We start from the raw sequence: 17744 nt of genomic DNA, 5'->3' as shown, positions 1-17744 counted from the left end.
ATGATTGTGAGCTGTAGTAGGGTCAATGTTTGTACGGAATATTTTTTTTCTGTTTCTAACAATTTGTATTAGATATTTAGGGCCATGTGTACGAATCAAACTTTTTTGATTCTAGTCGCGTCTATCATGCATTTTCTCGTCGTTCCATATTGATTGTCATTGTGAAAAAAATCATAGGGCCATGTGTACAAAACTGTCATCGCCGTTTTGAAGATATTTATGCCAAACCCAATTTTTCTTGCGTTATCTTCTGTACTTATGTGACAGATTAATTACAGGATTCCAGGGCCATGTCTGACTTTGTTTTTGTAAAAAATCTTTCCAATTTTATTATGCCAAATTATTTAGGGCCATGTGAAGTAGTGTAGAGATCTTCTATTCCTCCGTTCTGTAGAGATTTCTGCAATTATTTTGAAAGCTGCTTGTGCATTCATCCCGTCTTGAGTGCGAATCATCGTGTAATACACTCTAGGGTCATGTGTTAAGTATCCATAGCTATTTTGAAGCTTAAAAAAAGCTCAAATGTTGGATCTAAGTTTTCTTGTATACTCTGTATATTCCTCACCCGCTGTAACTTCACCGTTGTTGATGGAGTGAAATACTCTATAAGGCCATGTTTAAGAATCTACTATTTGTCCATGTGACAGAAGTTTTCTTGGAGATTTAGTATTGTTTAAAAAAAGCTCTACATGTATAGGGCCATGTGCAGATCTTACAGATTCATTGAAACATGTAGCGGTCGTAAAACGTAATAAGAATGACGGTTTCAACGATTCCACGATTATTTTGTGACATGAAATAGTCTCTTATCCTTGTCGAAACGTGTCTTATGGACATGAAGTATTGTTTGTGATTTGTTCTTCCATAATATCCGTTTCGCAAAGATCGATAATTGCCTTTTGTGTTAGGGCCATTGTGTCAACTTTGTTTATTGTAAATCAGGTGTAATATGATACCTGTAGCGTCGGATACACCTTGTAATCGCTCTGTAAAGTGTATAGCCTGAATTTACAGGATGAAACAATGTGCATTAATTAATTTAACAACCACAACAGCAGTGGAAGATTTGATCGATGGTACATTTGAATTCTGATAAGTCCGATCACAGCTGGTCGGCAATGTGAATGTTATAAGATGGAATTTTGCGTCGGGGTGATATAAATCAAATTAGGTTTTGCCCTTCACCGACGTTTTTAAACACCGTGAATGTTGTTTCCCTTTGAACCGCGTTGCGCGTCAGTGGATGCGCGTTGCTTTTGCGCAAACTGGAATATCATCTTCGCGACCAGTAGGCCAAATTATCTATTTAGAATAACCTAACCTTTCATTCTCAACGGTTGAATCCATTACAGTGGTCAGGTAAGGGCCACTAATTGGATTATTTTCACTGTCTGTATGTAAGATGCTTTGTATCCAATTAGAGATCTAAGTAGCGTAGACCTAAAGTAGGTTTCTCCTTTTTTTTCTCTATGGTTGTATCTTTATAGTGGTCAGGTAACGACTACTAATATACGTTTCCTTCTCTTTATACCACAGCACCGGTCACAAATTTGATCAGAAAGCCACTGAACATTGTAGTTATAAAACCTAGCTCCGCTAGGAAGACTTCTTTTATTTTCAGCAACTTGCAATTAGGTTAGGAGGACCGGCAAGCCGGAGTGCTCATGTCAGGAGCTGCTGACACGGAGGAACCGGAAGCAGGGAGGAGGAACACCGAATGACTGAAGACCCTGCTTGCTGGGCATCCCATTACTGATTTCCCAGGTAAAAATATCAATGTTATTTTCCTTTCGAACAATGTCTTAGGGTGTTTCAATTGTACTGATTATTTTGTCTGCGATTAATGATACCTTATTTTTTTTTTAGTACGATAAGTCTAGAGGAAAATAAATTTAATGTGAAATTAATAATCACTTAACTTCACAAAAGAAGAGCAACCGGCGCATAATTGTCCCGCACACATTTTCTTACATGTGTTCCTTCTAATCTTCTGACAGAGATGACGGTCTGCAAGATGAGATGCCATTCTGGACGAAGATAAAATCACTTTTGAATCCCAAGGAACCGGAAGCAGGGAGGAGAACCGACGGAAGGACTGAAGACCCTGCTTGCAGAGCAAGTCTTCACCAATTCTTGAGGTTATTTAGCAAAAGGGATTTAGATGTATTTTTCATTTATTCATTTTCTATTTTTGTCTTAGTCTTCAGGACGTTGCATATCGAACTTTTTATGACAATCTTTTCACTCAGATAGGGTTGTGCTTCAAATGTGAAATATGTAATATAAAAGATAAAGGGCCTATTTCTTTCATCTTTGCAGATTCCTCTTGTTTCGTGTAAGCAGCAGAGATGATGACAATATACATAACGGAGTGCAGTAGTTCACCAAGGCAGGAAGATGAATTTTGGCAACACTCGACTGAGTTTTACAATAGCTAGAACCTGAAAAGTTCCCATAAGTTTCTCTTAAAAAGTCGTCACATTTTATTAATCCGAGGTATGTATAAAGACACCATCCCATTCAAAATCCTTCCGAAAACCTGCTGGATAGATTTAAAAAGCTGTATATGTCAACTTATTTAATCAATAGGTTTAAGTCCTACCTAAGTGGTCGTAGTCAGTCTGTGAATATCGAGGGCAACATTTCAAAGGTACCGCCACTAAAAACGTTAATGTTCCGTAGGCTAGGGGTCGATCTTATGTCCACTTTTATTCATTATTTATTCTGGTGATCTAACATCTTGTATCCCTTGTACAACGTATTAGTCATCGGTGATATTTCTGTCAATATCACACTAGTTAAAAAATGCGCTGATCTACGGAGTTATAAACTTGGTCACTGTTGCCATGCACGGAAACTTCCCGTGTTTTTTCCACAAATTTTCGCGGGGTTCTGCCCATCCCGCAATCGGCAATTCGTGCCTTATACTGGAATGTTTAACATGCATTTTTACAAGCTTTATTTGAGTAAAAAAAAATGGTGAAGAAGTCGTGTTTGTCAGTATTTGTCTGTTTCACATGTGCACTTTTCCTTGTAATTTTAGTTTGAGTAAGTTATTTTAAAAAATGAATGCAGGGCCCCAATGGAAACCCATTTCAAACTGTTTAGGCGTACCCTTGGTAAAGAAATGTAATAAATAAATTAATAAATAGATAAACAGAGGATCAGAAAGGAAATCATCAGATTTTCCAATTTATAGGTTATGGGTTGTTATTTAAATCCCGCAAATGGGGGAAATGTGATCATTCATTTTTCGCCCGTTCCAAGTCCATTTTATAGTAGCTTTCAAATTATCAAATTGTTCCTCGTATGCACATTTATACACTCGATATTTTATTTTCTTCTCTTCATAATGTCATGATTTTATATAATAAATATTTGAAGAGTTTATTTCAAAACGCGACTTGTCCATTTGATAGAAGTGAAAAATCGACCGGTTATGAAACTTTAACCCTAAACCTGCTGAATCCAACATGATCCAGCTATACCATTTACCCGTTGGAGCCTGTTGGATTGAGCAGTAAACCCCTGGCACAAATTAATGTACATATTTCCTATGTTTCTGATTGCAATATGTTGTACTCAGCAGGCAACTGAAAACATTCAAAGTCGACTTCTGTTGGGTACTGGTAAATAACGCCAAGTTGGACTCTGTTGCATGGATCCACATAGAAACACACTAAAAATGGTCCCAATGATGGGACTTGCGGTTTTGCCGAAGTCAATTGAGGGTGATCGGCTGACGGATAAGGTTTACGCACAAAACCACGAGCCAATGAGGTTTTGTATAGAAAGCTGGCCGACCACTTTTGCGAGGGTGTGCCGGTAATGTGGACTCCCTTACCTCCCTACTTACTGGAGGAATGAAGACGTCGTTAAACCTGGGCCACGCTGAGTGGTAGAGTAGCATCCATCAGGAAACACATGATCACACCAACTTGTTGTAGGCGTTGACCGAGCCGCACTTAACAGTGTTTTCAACTGCCTATTTAATTGGAACCACTAAACAATTTCAGGAGTTCCGCTCTAGATGTTGTCTGGAGCTAACAAATGAGGTTCACTCAGAATGACGACTGTCTTCCAAGAGTCCTAGATCCTCAACGATCGGACGGAGTGGCGCCTAATTCATCCGGAGATTTTTCACAAGTTCATGTGAAGTTGGAGTTCACTCCGATGGTGGATTTGTTCCCAACTCGGCTAAACACACAGTTGGAGAAGTTTGTGTCTTGGTAACCAGAGTAATCCTAAGACGTAGAAGGTAGATGCTCTTCTGATGAACTGGAAAAGGCTGAATCCCTTGTCATAATCTCTAAGTGTATACAAGGGCGGATCCAGATCCCATTATTTTTTTTTTGGGGGGGGGTGCCAAAAGAATTGGTTCCCCAAAAAGTGGGTTCCAAAAATTACTGCGTGGGGTTCAAGACCCGCTTAAGGGCCCCGATTTTGTTTTTGATTCTAAAGATTTACTGTGGTGCGATCTAAGGCAATTTCTGACCACTTTGACCAAATTTTTTGAGGAAACGATGGTGTTGTACGCAGTGCCCGCCTTTATTGCGACCGGCGTGGATCCGCCCTTGAGTATATACAAGAGGAAAATGCTACGGTGGTTCTGATCACCTTAGTGCAGTCAACTCAGGCTTGGTATCCCAAGTGTCTAGGATTGACCATCGCGAATCCTGTTCTCGTTGCAGAAGGCAAGATCTTCTTCGTCTTCCACACAACCAAAAATTACATCCACTGTTTTGCAGTGTACAACTATATAACCGCCTTGTATAAATAGCCGCACTGTATAATGCTATTCGCAATTATGTATGTAATGTAATTCCCCAATTACATAAGGCTCCTCCCTTATTGTTAATTAATGTCTGCCGCCACAACAGATTTTCAAGCTTCCAACAGGGCAACCGTGGCTGGGGTACACAGGCTTTGCACCAACACGCCGTGTGATCCTTGCAAACTTCATGAGCTTTAGAAGGTCGGCCAAAGGGCGAGTCTATCCGTGTCTAGGCACGTGATCACCATGGGCGTCGCGAGGGGGGGCAAGGGGGGCACTTGCCCCCCCCCCCCCCGAAAAGCAAAAAAAAAAAAAAAAAAAGGAAGAAAAAGAAAAGAAAGAAAAGAAGAGAAAAAGAGGCGCGAAGACAAAGTGGTGTAAATTTAATGAGTTGGGGGGGGGGGGGCAAAATGTCCCTGCCCCCCTCTTAAACTGATAAATCGAGAATGTGCTGAGAAATACAAGCATTTTTTGGCAAAACAATTTTTTGCCCCCCTCTAGAAAAAATCCTGGCGACGTCCATGGTGATCACTGTACACTCACGAGGCCCCCTTCAATGGCGAAGCCATTGTACAAAGGAACTGTTCCGTTACGGATTGTGTAAACAAAACTAGCACAATGCTTTCGCCATTGGTGGGGGTGGGTCCTCCGAGATAGAAGTGACAGCGTGCTGCGTGACTGGATTGGTCTAGGCCCCTACAAGGGCGGTTCCAGAACACAATTTTTTTTGGGGGGGGGGAATTTGGACCCCCAAAAAAGTGGGTCAAAAAATTTTTTTTTGGATTCTAGATGCTCTGTGGTGCGATCTGAGGCAATTTCTGACCACTTTAACCAATGTTTTGTTGAGGAAAAGATGGTGGTGTACTCATTGCCTGCCTTTATTGCGATGTCACATGAAAAAAAAAATTGGTCTCGGTTTTTTTTGGGGGGGGGCATGGCCCCCTTTGCCCCCCCCCCCCCCCCCCGATCCGCCCTTGGGCCCCTATTTACAAAAAGTCTTTGTAAAAAGACTGATATTGCCTTTCCAAAATCGGTACTGGGACTTTCTAGGTGTAAATTACCCTTCTTGGATTTTGAAATAAGTCTAGTGTTTGGGGTAGGGAAGGAGAGTTTAGGGACACAGTAATTGACATTGCTGTAGCAACTGATTTACACGTAAACTCGTAATAGATGTACCTTTAACCACAAAATGTGCAAAATCCTGTTTAGAAAAAAATATTGATATAAGGCACACTGCGTTTTAGAAATTCATATCTGTTGATGGGATTAATGTACAAAAACATAAAGGCTTTCCTTTATGAAGTTTGTGGCACGATATTGCATAAGAAATAACGCAAGCTTTCCATAATATCCACAAGAAACAACCGAGGGCTGGGGTAAACTAAACCCCTCATCGCCCATCCCAACCCCACCCCACTCCCTTCCATAAAAAAGTTGTCACCCTAAGTATTTTTTTCCAGCACGGTTTGGATCTGATGAGCGCCCCCCCCCAAAAAAAAATAATAACACGAAACCTTGGTACTTAATCTTGATCAATATTTTTATTCCCAATGATTAATACTGTGTCATTAAGTACTCAAGTATAATTAGTACATTTAAACAAAATTTGAGCAGTATTGGTACGGTATCACGCTGGGATTTGCTAATATCTCTATCGCGCTAGCGAAAATGACTGAATTAATGGTTATGATCGAAAGAATTCAGATGACATGATTAAACAATTTTTAATAAGTAGATGTCCTCTATAATATGAAATAGTCATATATTTTGTAACGATTTAAACTGATTTACATTTGTATACAGTAATTCGTCCCCTAATTTTGAAATGATTACTACATTATTATTTTAGAAAATTACTACATTATATTATTTACATAATTATGATAAAAATACATGTACCATTAATTTTTACGTATTTTCACAAACATTTGTTCAGTACACACCCGATAACATGTTCTATTTCATTTGGATAATACACATATCATGGACGTTCATAGTGAACAATGGGTTGGAAACCATTGCATTGGATAGTACGACATTCGGATACAACGAACATAATTACCAGGTCCGGCGGATTTCCTGCTAACGGGAGTCGACTGTATATAAATTTGTCAATATCAAGGTATTTACAAGGTAAACACGAGTGACCTTATTTCTTTAAAGGCATATATAAGATAATTTGCTTTCTTGCATTTTGTTTGTTTCTAATAATAAAACAACTCCAAAATCCAAAAAAGGAATGTTCAAAACCTGAGCTGATGAAGCCTCAACTCCGTGGATATTGAACTCTTCGAGAAAATAGTGAAAGAGCATGCACAATTTTTCGATCATAAATTAAACACGATTTCGTCCATATAACATTCTTTATATCCAAAAATCAGTCAATTGACTGATTGTTTAGATATCACATGCATTCCTTGATTTCCTCTAATTGACAGTTAGTTTCACGGGATGTTTAGTACCAGTAACATCTTAAATCCATTAATAATAATTCGGTCGGGTAATTTCGGGATATAGATGCAAATAACCGAGTATGCCTTTTAAAACTATAGTCTCCGCCTAGTCATCAGGCTCTGGGTTCGTTGAAAACTTGACATTATTATGTACATAAGATGAACAGATAATGACAGACCATAGCTTCAAATTTATTTACATTAATTTTGATCTGGAATACGGTACCCTGTGGAGACATCATTGCACAATAGGGAACAAAAGATTGTATACGTCTCCACAGAGCAATTTCTATCGGTGAATTCGTCTCCACAAGGATATCACGAAATAGATATAGGTCTAAAGATTTTACTCAAAAACTAGGAATTTCCAAGGTGTGTTGAAGTGTCGCACATTGAAGTATTTTATGTAAGGGATATTAAGTCCGAATTTCAGCCCAGGAAATTAGTTTGGTTAAAATAGGAGTATTTTGAAAGCACACTTTCAAACTCGAAAACTATAGTACACGGGAACAAAGAAATGACTCCACAATGATACACATTCCAGAATGATTGCTCTGTTTAGCTGTTTGGAGGTTCGTCACCCTACAATCAGCGAAAACACCAACACTGAGAGTTTGAGAAATTCAACCAAAATGTTCTAACTTATTACATTACATGCATTTTTACCAACGCACGGCTAAACTGTACTTCTTGCCTCCCGCTTGCTTCTACAAATATGCGCTTAGCAGAAACTGTTGCTTAGCAATTGTTAACAATTTTTGTGTTTGCTAATCACGAATCAGCTGAGTACCAGTCACAAGAAATAGTATATAAACTGCATGACGCTTTAGCTGGTGACCTGTTTTACTGAGCAAATATTTTGTGTGCTTTACAAACTTCTATGCCTAGCAGCTTCGTGAATTGAGACGGGTAAATATTACGTTGACCTCGCGAAAGAGGTCGTCAGAATGACAACGCGAGATAAATACTTAGGCCTATTCTGAGTTGTTGGTGAGCTTGCGATAGAGAAAATTCACTATAACATGGATGCTTCTGTGTGAAGGTCTGTAAATAGGCCCAAAATTGCCTACGCGAGCCGAATTATGCCTTCTAATCCTGAGGTATTAAAGCATAATGAGGGCCGTGATCTTGAGGATTTGTCAAAAAGGAGAGGGCATGCCCGTGTAGAGGACTGTGATTACTGTGAAATTTTGATAAAATTAGGGCCTAAAATGGTGCTATTTTGCAATAAAGCGTAGGCGTCCACTTAATGGCGATGGGCTTCAGGACTGCTTTTTGGGTTGATCATCTTTTGGATGGATTTTTCTCCCAACAGTCATGGGTCTATCCCCCCAAAATGTACAACAATGAAAGATGATGAAATAATCGTTAATGTGATGGAATCGGGGATGTAAATTGTACATTAGGATTTGCCCTTCGCCGACGTTAGCGGTACTCGCTACTGCATCATTAGACTCGATTCGGCTAGCCACCCCGGCAAGCTCGTTGGTCGAGTGGTAAGACATATGCACTGTAGTAAGCAGAATGTCGTGGGTTCGAGTCCCACCTGAGTAAGCTTGTGAAAGTTTTTTTCTCGCAAGCACCGAGTATACAGTGTTTATAAAATTCGCCAGCCAAACTTTCCTTTGTAACAGTACTGCATGAAGTGTATTATTTTTTTCTACCCCTGGTGACCTAATCATGCATGGGCCAGTCCTTCGATCTGATGCTTAATGTCTTGAGCTAATTTATCCCATTTAATTCTCTCGTGAGTAGCATCAAAGCAAAAGAGGATATCTTGAAGCTCCCGTGGGACTGCAGATTTGTCCCTTCGAAGCGGGAAAATGACGTGACCGGCTTCCTTGAATTTCAGAGCATGATGCATGAGAAACTTGCACTCCCTCTCGAAACCACTTGTAAGGACGAACAAAATACAAGCACTGCTTTTCATCAAATGCAACTCACTGTTAAGGACGAAGGAACCTGCCAGGGCATATTCTTGGGTTGTGCACCCCTTTAACTTTCTCATTTTCAACTTAGGAAGCAATTCTTCGTGCACCCACTCTGCGTCACTCGCCGTGTGTATCACAAAGAAGTCAAAATCTTTCAGCGTCCGACCAGAGCCCTTTTCAGGTGGTGAATCTCTAATGACCATGCCTCTTATTTCATCTGTTAGTGATGCCGCAGCCCCATCTGCTGGCTTATCATGTGGGTTTTGGTTGGGTGCTTCGAGCCCACTAACCGTTGAGGAGGCCACAATCAGGCTAGGAGCATGTTCAGATGGTGCGACCGGAGACAGAGTGTCCATGGGCTTGGGATTTCCCTTGTCAGGCTCTCCAACACCGTGATCCTCTTTCTCTGGGCTTTCCCAAGACTCCTTGAGTAACCCACCAGGGCGAGGAGGTGGGGCGAGAGGGGACGGCGGTTCGTTAGAAGTCAGCACATACAAAAGACTGTCGTTGTTCTGGATTGTTTTACAGTAGTCGGCAAAGACCTGAAGTTCGTGTTTGTACTCGGGTCTCAAGTTGCCAAAGCCGTGCTTGATGAGGGCGCTAGTCCCGTACTTTTCAACTGCCTGCCTCAAGGACTGAGCCATCTCCTCTAAAGGAGAATCATCCTTTGGATCGCTCTGAAGTAAGCACAGATAACTATTGAACTGCTCATTGAAGTAGCCTGTATACTGCGAAGTGGCAGGCTGCAACTTTAAAGCTTCCTTATATATCTTTATTGACTCGCGATAGTGGCCCAAGTCAAATAAGCAGCGCCCCAGCAAGCGTCTTACTGAAATTAATCGGTTACCATCTTCACAATCTTCAGCTTGTTTCAAGTATTCGAATTCCTGCTCCAGGTATTGCCTTTTTGACTCCTTGGGCTCATCTGGGTCACACTTGGCCAACAAGTGACACACTTCCGCGATATTTTGCAAGTCCCACGAAGCATGGCGAATGACAATGGCCCTCTCCATATCACTTTTTGCGAGTTCTAGAACCCTTCGATCTGGTTTGGGGTTTCGTTTATTATCTTTTTCAGCCTTTTCCATCTTCCATTTGTAGAACTTCAGCTGAACTGTTCCTCTTGTACTGAAAGCGTAGAAGTTATAGTCGCTGTTGTCTAGTGTGATCGACTTATCTAGCAACCTCAGTGCCTCTTTTGTGTTACGCCTGAGTTGATACACAAAGTTTGCGTAGCGAGCTAAGATCCTCGGACTGTTTGGGTCACACTCGAGAGCTTTCATCATGCAAAGCTCCGGGTTTGCAACGTACTTTTTCAGATCGTCCGGCAAATGGGCAGAGCTGCAGTGCTTCCTCAACTGAACCTTGCGGAGAATGTCTCCCAAATGGCGCCAACTTTCGCCTTGGTACTTGGCATCACCGGGACGTTTCTGTGTTATTTCATAGACGATTTCGATGGCTGTGTCCATGTAGTCTGCGGCTTGAGCGAGATGTTCACCGTAGCTAAACCTGTCGAAGATCTTATGCGCATTCTTGGCAATGCAGAATTTCCAAAAGTCCTTCTCCGGAATCTCTACCAGAGTATCCCCAAGCTCCAGTGCTCTTTGGAACATATCATTGGATTCTATGAACCGTTCTGTACTGACGCTGTCACGATCTGTGTGCATATCGCAAGCATAAGCATATGCCTGCTCTGCTAAGCACCTTGCTCTCATCCTAACACGGTCTTCTTCCCCTGTTGACTTACCCAGGTACATGTCAAGTTTCCTTTTGAACCTTTTACCTTCTACTGTTCTGTGAAGTTTATCCAACACGTACTGCATGTTTGCTAGAGCGTTGAGGTTTTGTTCATCCTTAGAGAGGACATCGCGAAATTTTTCTTCGGCAACCTTGTAGCATTCGAGCCGGCATTTGAACACACCAATCAGATTGAGGATGGCAAGCTCCTCAGGTCGGCCTTTTCGCTCCACTAGGTCTGCTTCAATGTCGACCAGCTTCAACTTGAAAGCGTCTTTTTTCAAGTCTGGTTTATTGAAAGGCAGTTGTAAATGGAAAAGCCCCGGTGAAATATTCCTTTCCATGATGGCTGTGCAGACCGAATTTCAGACGGGTAGATCAACTTGATACAGTAACCTGTGGGGAAGAAACAAATGTAAATGTAACCATGCCTGTGAAAAACAGTTTACGGAAACGATCCGAACGAACTTCTAGATATGGCGTACTATTTAACTCGTCGATTATAGTGGACCCCGTATGCGAATAAGAAGGACGCCCGTGTTGGAGTCGCCACTCTCCCCCATAATGGTCCGGCTATAAACTGTATACGCTGTTCATGGTTGAAATGATAATCATTTCCCCCGAAACCTCCTATTACATTTTTTTCAAGTGTCACAGGCCTATCTGTGGACATACTGACAGGTAGCATAAAGAGCTCTTTTTTCCGTGGGGGTGGGGGGGATGATTAGTGATGATCATGACAGTGATGGTGATTTTTATCCCAGTATATGGTCCCATCAGTTTGATCAGGTTGTCAAAGATGATATGGTAATGATGTGGCATTAATGATCATGATAGTGATAGTGGAGATGGTTGTGATGATGTTGGTGATGGTGATGTTTATCTCTGTGGGCCAAGGATGTGGTCAGGTTGTCAAAGATGATCATGGTGGTGATGCGATGGTGGTGATCCCGATAGCGATGACAGTGGTAGTTGTGGTGCTTTTTATCACTGTATGGGCCCATTAGTTTGGTCAGGTTGTCAAAGATAATGTGGTGATGATGTGTAAATATAATGATCATGATAGTGATTCCGGAGAATGTTGTTGTGATGGTATTTTTTTTATCTCTGCATTGGTCCATGAGTGTTGTCAGGTTGTCAGTGATTATGGTGGTGATGTGATGGGGATGATCCTGATGGTGATGACAGTTGTAGTTGTGGTGATGTTGGTAATGGTAATGGTGATATTTTTATACCTTTATTGGCCCATGGTGTGGTCGGGTTGTCAAAAATGATTAGGGTGGCGATGTGATGGTGATGATCCTAAGAGTGATGACTTTGGTAGTTGAAGTGATTTTGTTGAAGGTGATTGTTATCCCTGTATGGGCCCATGAATTTGGTGAGGTTGTCAAAGATGATATGGTGTTAATGATCATGATGGGGATGCTAGTGATGACTATGGTGATGGTGAATTGCATCACCATAACGGCCCAGGTGGTAATGAGGTTGTAAAAGAAGATGCGATGGTGATATGTTGATGATGGTGATGACGACGACGACGATGATGATGATGAATTGATGATAATGGAGGGGATGGTGAATTTCCCCATATATGGGCACATGAGTGTGGTCAGTTTGTCAAAGATAATGTGGTGATGATGTGTCAGTATAATGATCATGATAGTTATTGCGGAGAATGTTGTTGTGATGGTGATTTTTTTTATCTCTGCATTGGTCCATGAGTGTTGTCAGGTTGTCAGTGATTATGGTGGTGATGTGATGGGGATGATCCTGATGGTGATGACAGTCGTAGTTGTGCTGATGGTGATTTTCCCCCTGTATTGGCCCATAAGTGTGGTGAGGTTGTCAAAGATGATCATGGGTGGTGATGTCATCACTGATGTGATGTGATGATCCTGATTAGAGATGACGTTGGTAGTTGTGCTGATGGTGATTTTATCCCTGTATTGACCCCTGAGTGTGGTGAGGTTTTCAATTGACATCATATTATGCCTATTTTGGGCCATGTATGTGGTCAGGTTGTCCAAGATGATGGTGGTGATGGGTTAGTGATTAACATGATGCCTATGATGATGGTGTTTTCATATACCTGTATGGGACCATAGATGTGGTCAGGTTGTCAAACATGATATGGTGGTGATGTGTTTGTGATGATCATAACAGTGTTAGTGGTGAATATGGTGATGGTGAGGATGACATAATGGTGATGCTGGTGATATTTGGCTTCGGCTTAATTATGACACCAATCATTAAAAAAAATCCAAAGGTATGACACAAACTGTTCCTTACGCTTAACCCATGTCAGTACAAATAAAAGGGAGCCTACAATTTTTTTCCATTGACGAATCATCACTATTTCTAGATAACCTGGGGGCAGGGGTGTACGTGTGTGGGGGAACATAATGTGAAGCCCAACATGCCATAAAAGCAAACGTACGTACCTGGCAGTTTCCCAAATAATAGTTAGGGAAGTAGTCGATGTCTTCTTTCGTCACTATCATGTACACTGCGTAGTTGAAACCACATCCACAAAATACACAATAGTACATTCGGTAGAAGCTCCTGAATAAGGATGACAACCGGGGCTGACTTTGGCACAGAGCCACCGCCCCAACGACTCCACAAACCCCGCCCACAAATTAAAGAAATCCTTCCTCATTCATAAACTAATCATCGACTTCGACAAGAGCATTAAGTTGTGCACCATCATCGTACGATTGCAAAATGTCGACATGCAATTGGGATTACCTATACTGCGCATGTTTGCAAACACCATAGGTGTTAAAGGTTAAAGGTCTTTGTTTTTCAGTACATCCTTTTAATGCCAACTTTTAAAGGGCAATAAAGGAGAAGAGCAGTAAACAAAATCATAAATTTCAAACGGTTAATGACTACTTTTTTTCCCAAAATCTTTAGGAAATTTAATCAGGTAGTCCACAACAGGGGAAAATTCGTAAAATGTGTAGGTGACTGGGGAAAACGTCTATTATTTTGCTCCAGCCCTTTAAAATCTCCGGTAAAGGCCGATCATTTTCTGTACAAAATCATGTCAGAATACGCGAAGGATTGTGGGTGAAGCGCACTGACCTGACGTGCGCGCACATGAACAACCCGCGTTGGTGACCTTGACGTCACAGGTCGGCATCCAATCACGGTATCCTATTCTGATCTAACGATATCATCCCATGTACTGCGTGCCTTCGGTTCATGGCCGCGCAAGTACAAGTACGAGTGCGACCCAACCTCGTCCCCAGTGCTTACTTTATTTCCAACATCGTTTCCAATAGTAAGCCCTGGATAGGAAACTTTCTTCCTGTGTCCTGATTCGATACCGCAATTGGCTAGAAATGGATTTATATCGTGTACTTGGTGTTGTTATTCACAACGTGCAGTACGTGTTTTCGTGATCATTCGTCCACGCCTTCTCGAAAATATTCGTCTCCTTTGATACTGCATGTTGTCTCGTTAAGATCGTAACATTATTAAAATAAAATCGTATTTTCGAAACTCATGCCATGCTCGCGCTGCGACGAATTGATTCTGCTTTTATCCCAGACACCGCATACAAAAACAAATGCAAATGTAACGCACATGCAGGCACCAGACTATTCCTCATTTGCATCAATCATGCACATGCAATTGTGAGAGAGCGGGTAGTGGTGGGCGCGTACTGCTCAACACCCTGGGGACGAGGTTGGAGTGCGACCAAGTTCACGTTCAGAATTTCTCATCGGGGGAAATCCCAGCGGTGAGTAATCGTATTCATATGCAAATAGCTTATGAACTGTGTTTATGGCGACTCTGCATGCAGCGCAGAAGCACAATGTGCCGTTAACACTGCTGGTACAACAAGCGCGATAGTATGGAAGTGTAGATAGGACATGGTTAAAAATAAAACTAATTCGTACGTACGAATTACTAAACCGTACGTACGAAATACTAATTCGTACGTACGAATTACTAAACCGTACGTACGAATTACTAAACCGTACGTACGAATTACTAAACCGTACGTACGAATTACTAATTCGTACGTACGAATTACTAAACCGTACGTACGAATTACTAAATCGTACGTACGAATTACTAAACCGTACGTACGAATTACTAATTCGTACGTGCGAATTACTAATTCGTACGTACGAATTACTCAGTGGCGTAGCCACGGGAGGGGGGGGGGGCCGTGGGGGCAGTGGCGTAGCCAGGTTTTTGTCAGTTAAGGGGGGGGGGGGGCCGCTGCTGGGGGGCTGGAACATTTCATGGGGGTGTCAAGTAGATCAATGATAACTTTTTTAGACACTCAAAATCTCAGTGGGGGGCGACAGGGGGAAACAAGGTTTCATGGGGGGGGCTGTCACCCCCACGGCCCCCCCCCCCCCGTGGCTACGCCACTGCGACAGCCCCCCCCCCCCCCATGAAACCTTGTCGCTCCCCCCAAGTCGCCCCCCCCCCCCACTGAGATTTTGAGTTTCTAAAAAAATTATCATTGATCTACATGACGCCCCCACAACCTGAAATGTTCCAGCCCCCCCCCCCCCCCCCCCGGCCCCCCCCCCCCCCCCCCCCACGGGAAAATTCCTGGCTACGCCACTGGAATTTATGGAAGTGTAGATAGGACATGGTTACAAATAAATCTAATTCGTACGTACGAGTTACTAAACCGTACGTACGAATTACTAATTCGTACGTACGAATTACTAATTCGTGCGTACGAATTACTAAACCGTACGTACGAATTACTAAATCGTACGTACGAATTACTAAACCGTACGTACGAATTACTAAACCGTACGTACGAATTAATAAATCGTACGTACGAAAAAATTAGTAATTCGTACGTACGGTTTAGTAATTCCAGTGGGGGGGGGGGGGGGGGCGCTGAGGGGGGGGGGGGCCTGGAACATTTCATGTGGGGGGGGCGTCATGTAGATCAATGATAATTTTTTTTAGAAACTCAAAATCTCAGTTGGGGGGGGGGGCGACTTGGGGGGGGACTTGGGGGGGCGACTTGGGGGGGCGACAAGGTTTCATGGGGGGGGGGGGCTGTCGCAGTGGCGTGGCCACGGGGGGGGGGGGGTGGAGCGCGTTGGGGTGACAGCCCCCCCCCCCCCCCATGAAACCTTGTCGCCCACCAGTCGCCCCCACTGAGATTTTGAGTTTCTAAAAAAATTATCATTGATCTACATGACACCCCCCCCCCATGAAATGTTCCAGCCCCCCAGCGCCGCCCCCCCCCCCTGAAAAAAATCCTGGCTACGCCACTGCCCCCACCCCCCCCCCCCCCTCCCGTGGCTACGCCACTGAGTAATTCGTACGTGCGATTTATTAATTCGTACGTACGGTTTAGTAATTCGTACGTACGAATTAGTATTTCGTACGTACGAATTAGTATTTCGTACGTACGAATTAGTATTTCGTACGTACGGTTTAGTAATTCGTACGTACGAATTAGTTTTAATTTTAACCATGTCCTATCTACACTTCCATAGGAATTGCTAAACCGTACGTACGAATTAATAAACCGTACGTACGAATTAATAATCCGTACGTACGAATTAATAAATCGTACGTACGAATTAGTAATTATTTCGTACGTACGATTTAGTAATTCGTACGTACGGTTTAGTAATTCGTACGTACGGTTTGGTAATTCGTACGTACGGTTTAGTAATTCGTACGTACGAATTAGTAATTCGTACGTACGGATTAGTAATTCGTACGTACGAATTAGTATTTCGTACGTACGGTTTAGTAATTCGTACGTACGAATTAGTTTTATTTTTAACCATGTCCTATCTACACTTCCATACGATAGGCCTTCCACACTCGACTATTTATATTCTCCGGTGTAGCGTGAATATCCGACTCCATGAAATATGAACTTGTTGGTAGTATTGCGCATGCGTAAGTATGATAATATGCTATTTATAGGATAATATATATGAGAGTGACCTGTCACGTGCGAGGGATTAACCAATAATAGGGAATAATAGGGATTCTCATATGACACGAGTCGTAGGCATGCTGCTGTAGGTTTATTTCGTTCATGGTATTGAGAGCTCAGGTAGGCTTAAACTTGAGAAAATATTTTAATTACTAGTATCCAAATCCGCAGAACATGTTAAAGAGGTTCTAGCAATCAAAGAAAAAAAATCATATTTTTTTTTGACAACAGCAATCTAAACGTTTTATTGAAAATAAAAACGGTTTATAGAATTGTACAATGCACAATGTACAAGAAATAACATTTTCTACAACACTGTCATTTATTCATGGATACCTGTTGTTTGGAAATTGATACAGAGGAAGCCAGCAGACAGAATAATTTGACGGAGTGTTTTAGTACCAGTAAGATCTTAAATCCAAGCTTTTTGATAATTGAATTCGGTCGGGTATTGGGATAGATGCAGTTGATCCTATATGCCTTTAAAACAAACTACATAGTCTCCGCCAAGTCATCAGGCTCTGGTTACTTTGGAAACCTGACATTATTATGTACATCATGGTGACAAACAATTGCTTCAAATTTATATACTGTTGCTCCGCCAGTGCTGTTCGTCACACTGAGTTTTTTTTTTTTTTTTTTTAACCTATACTGCTTAATCTTATATCCCCTTGTGGCAACTCATCGGAAAACCCACCATTTTGAGAAATTCGACCAAAATGTTCTAACTCGTACACTGCATGCATTTTTACCAATGCACGGCTAAATTGAGTCTTGATTCCAAGACGTCCTTAGTGGTGCATTGGACTGTGAAGCGATTCACCGTAGCGGGCGCCCTTAATTAACACACACGCTATGCGCCAATTAAACAGGCTGCAAAGGCTGCAGACCAGTAAACAGGCCCG

At 42.0% G+C, this 17744-nt stretch overlaps 1 protein-coding gene and 1 long non-coding RNA gene across 2 annotated transcripts; one reads left to right on the top strand and one right to left on the bottom strand.

Annotated features, from left to right (window-relative positions):
• On the top strand, positions 1–3390 carry LOC119742424. Its single transcript, XR_005272850.1, has 3 exons — positions 1–1764; positions 1998–2138; positions 2320–3390. It is a non-coding gene; the product is annotated as an uncharacterized LOC119742424 (long non-coding RNA).
• A 4250-nt stretch (positions 3391–7640) lies between these two features.
• On the bottom strand, positions 7641–13621 carry LOC119743570 (tetratricopeptide repeat protein 22-like). The gene is made up of 2 exons (XM_038219992.1): positions 13337–13621; positions 7641–11291 (listed from the first exon to the last, which is right to left on the bottom strand). Exon 2 carries the CDS (start codon positions 11237–11239, stop codon positions 8906–8908), a length of 2334 nt encoding a protein of 777 aa, XP_038075920.1. The 5' UTR covers positions 11240–11291; positions 13337–13621; the 3' UTR covers positions 7641–8905.
• Between the last annotated feature and the right edge of the window lie 4123 nt (positions 13622–17744).

The sequence above is a fragment of the Patiria miniata genome, unplaced genomic scaffold (assembly GCF_015706575.1).
Source record: "Patiria miniata isolate m_02_andy unplaced genomic scaffold, ASM1570657v1 HiC_scaffold_6, whole genome shotgun sequence".
Lineage (NCBI taxonomy): Eukaryota > Metazoa > Echinodermata > Asteroidea > Valvatida > Asterinidae > Patiria > Patiria miniata.
This window is presented reverse-complemented; position numbering and strand designations above follow the sequence as displayed.

Bases quoted from the DNA above. Each gene is read 5' to 3' on its own strand.
- LOC119743570 (XM_038219992.1), bottom strand. From the start codon at position 11,239: ATGGAAAGGAATATTTCACCGGGGCTTTTCCATTTACAACTGCCTTTC.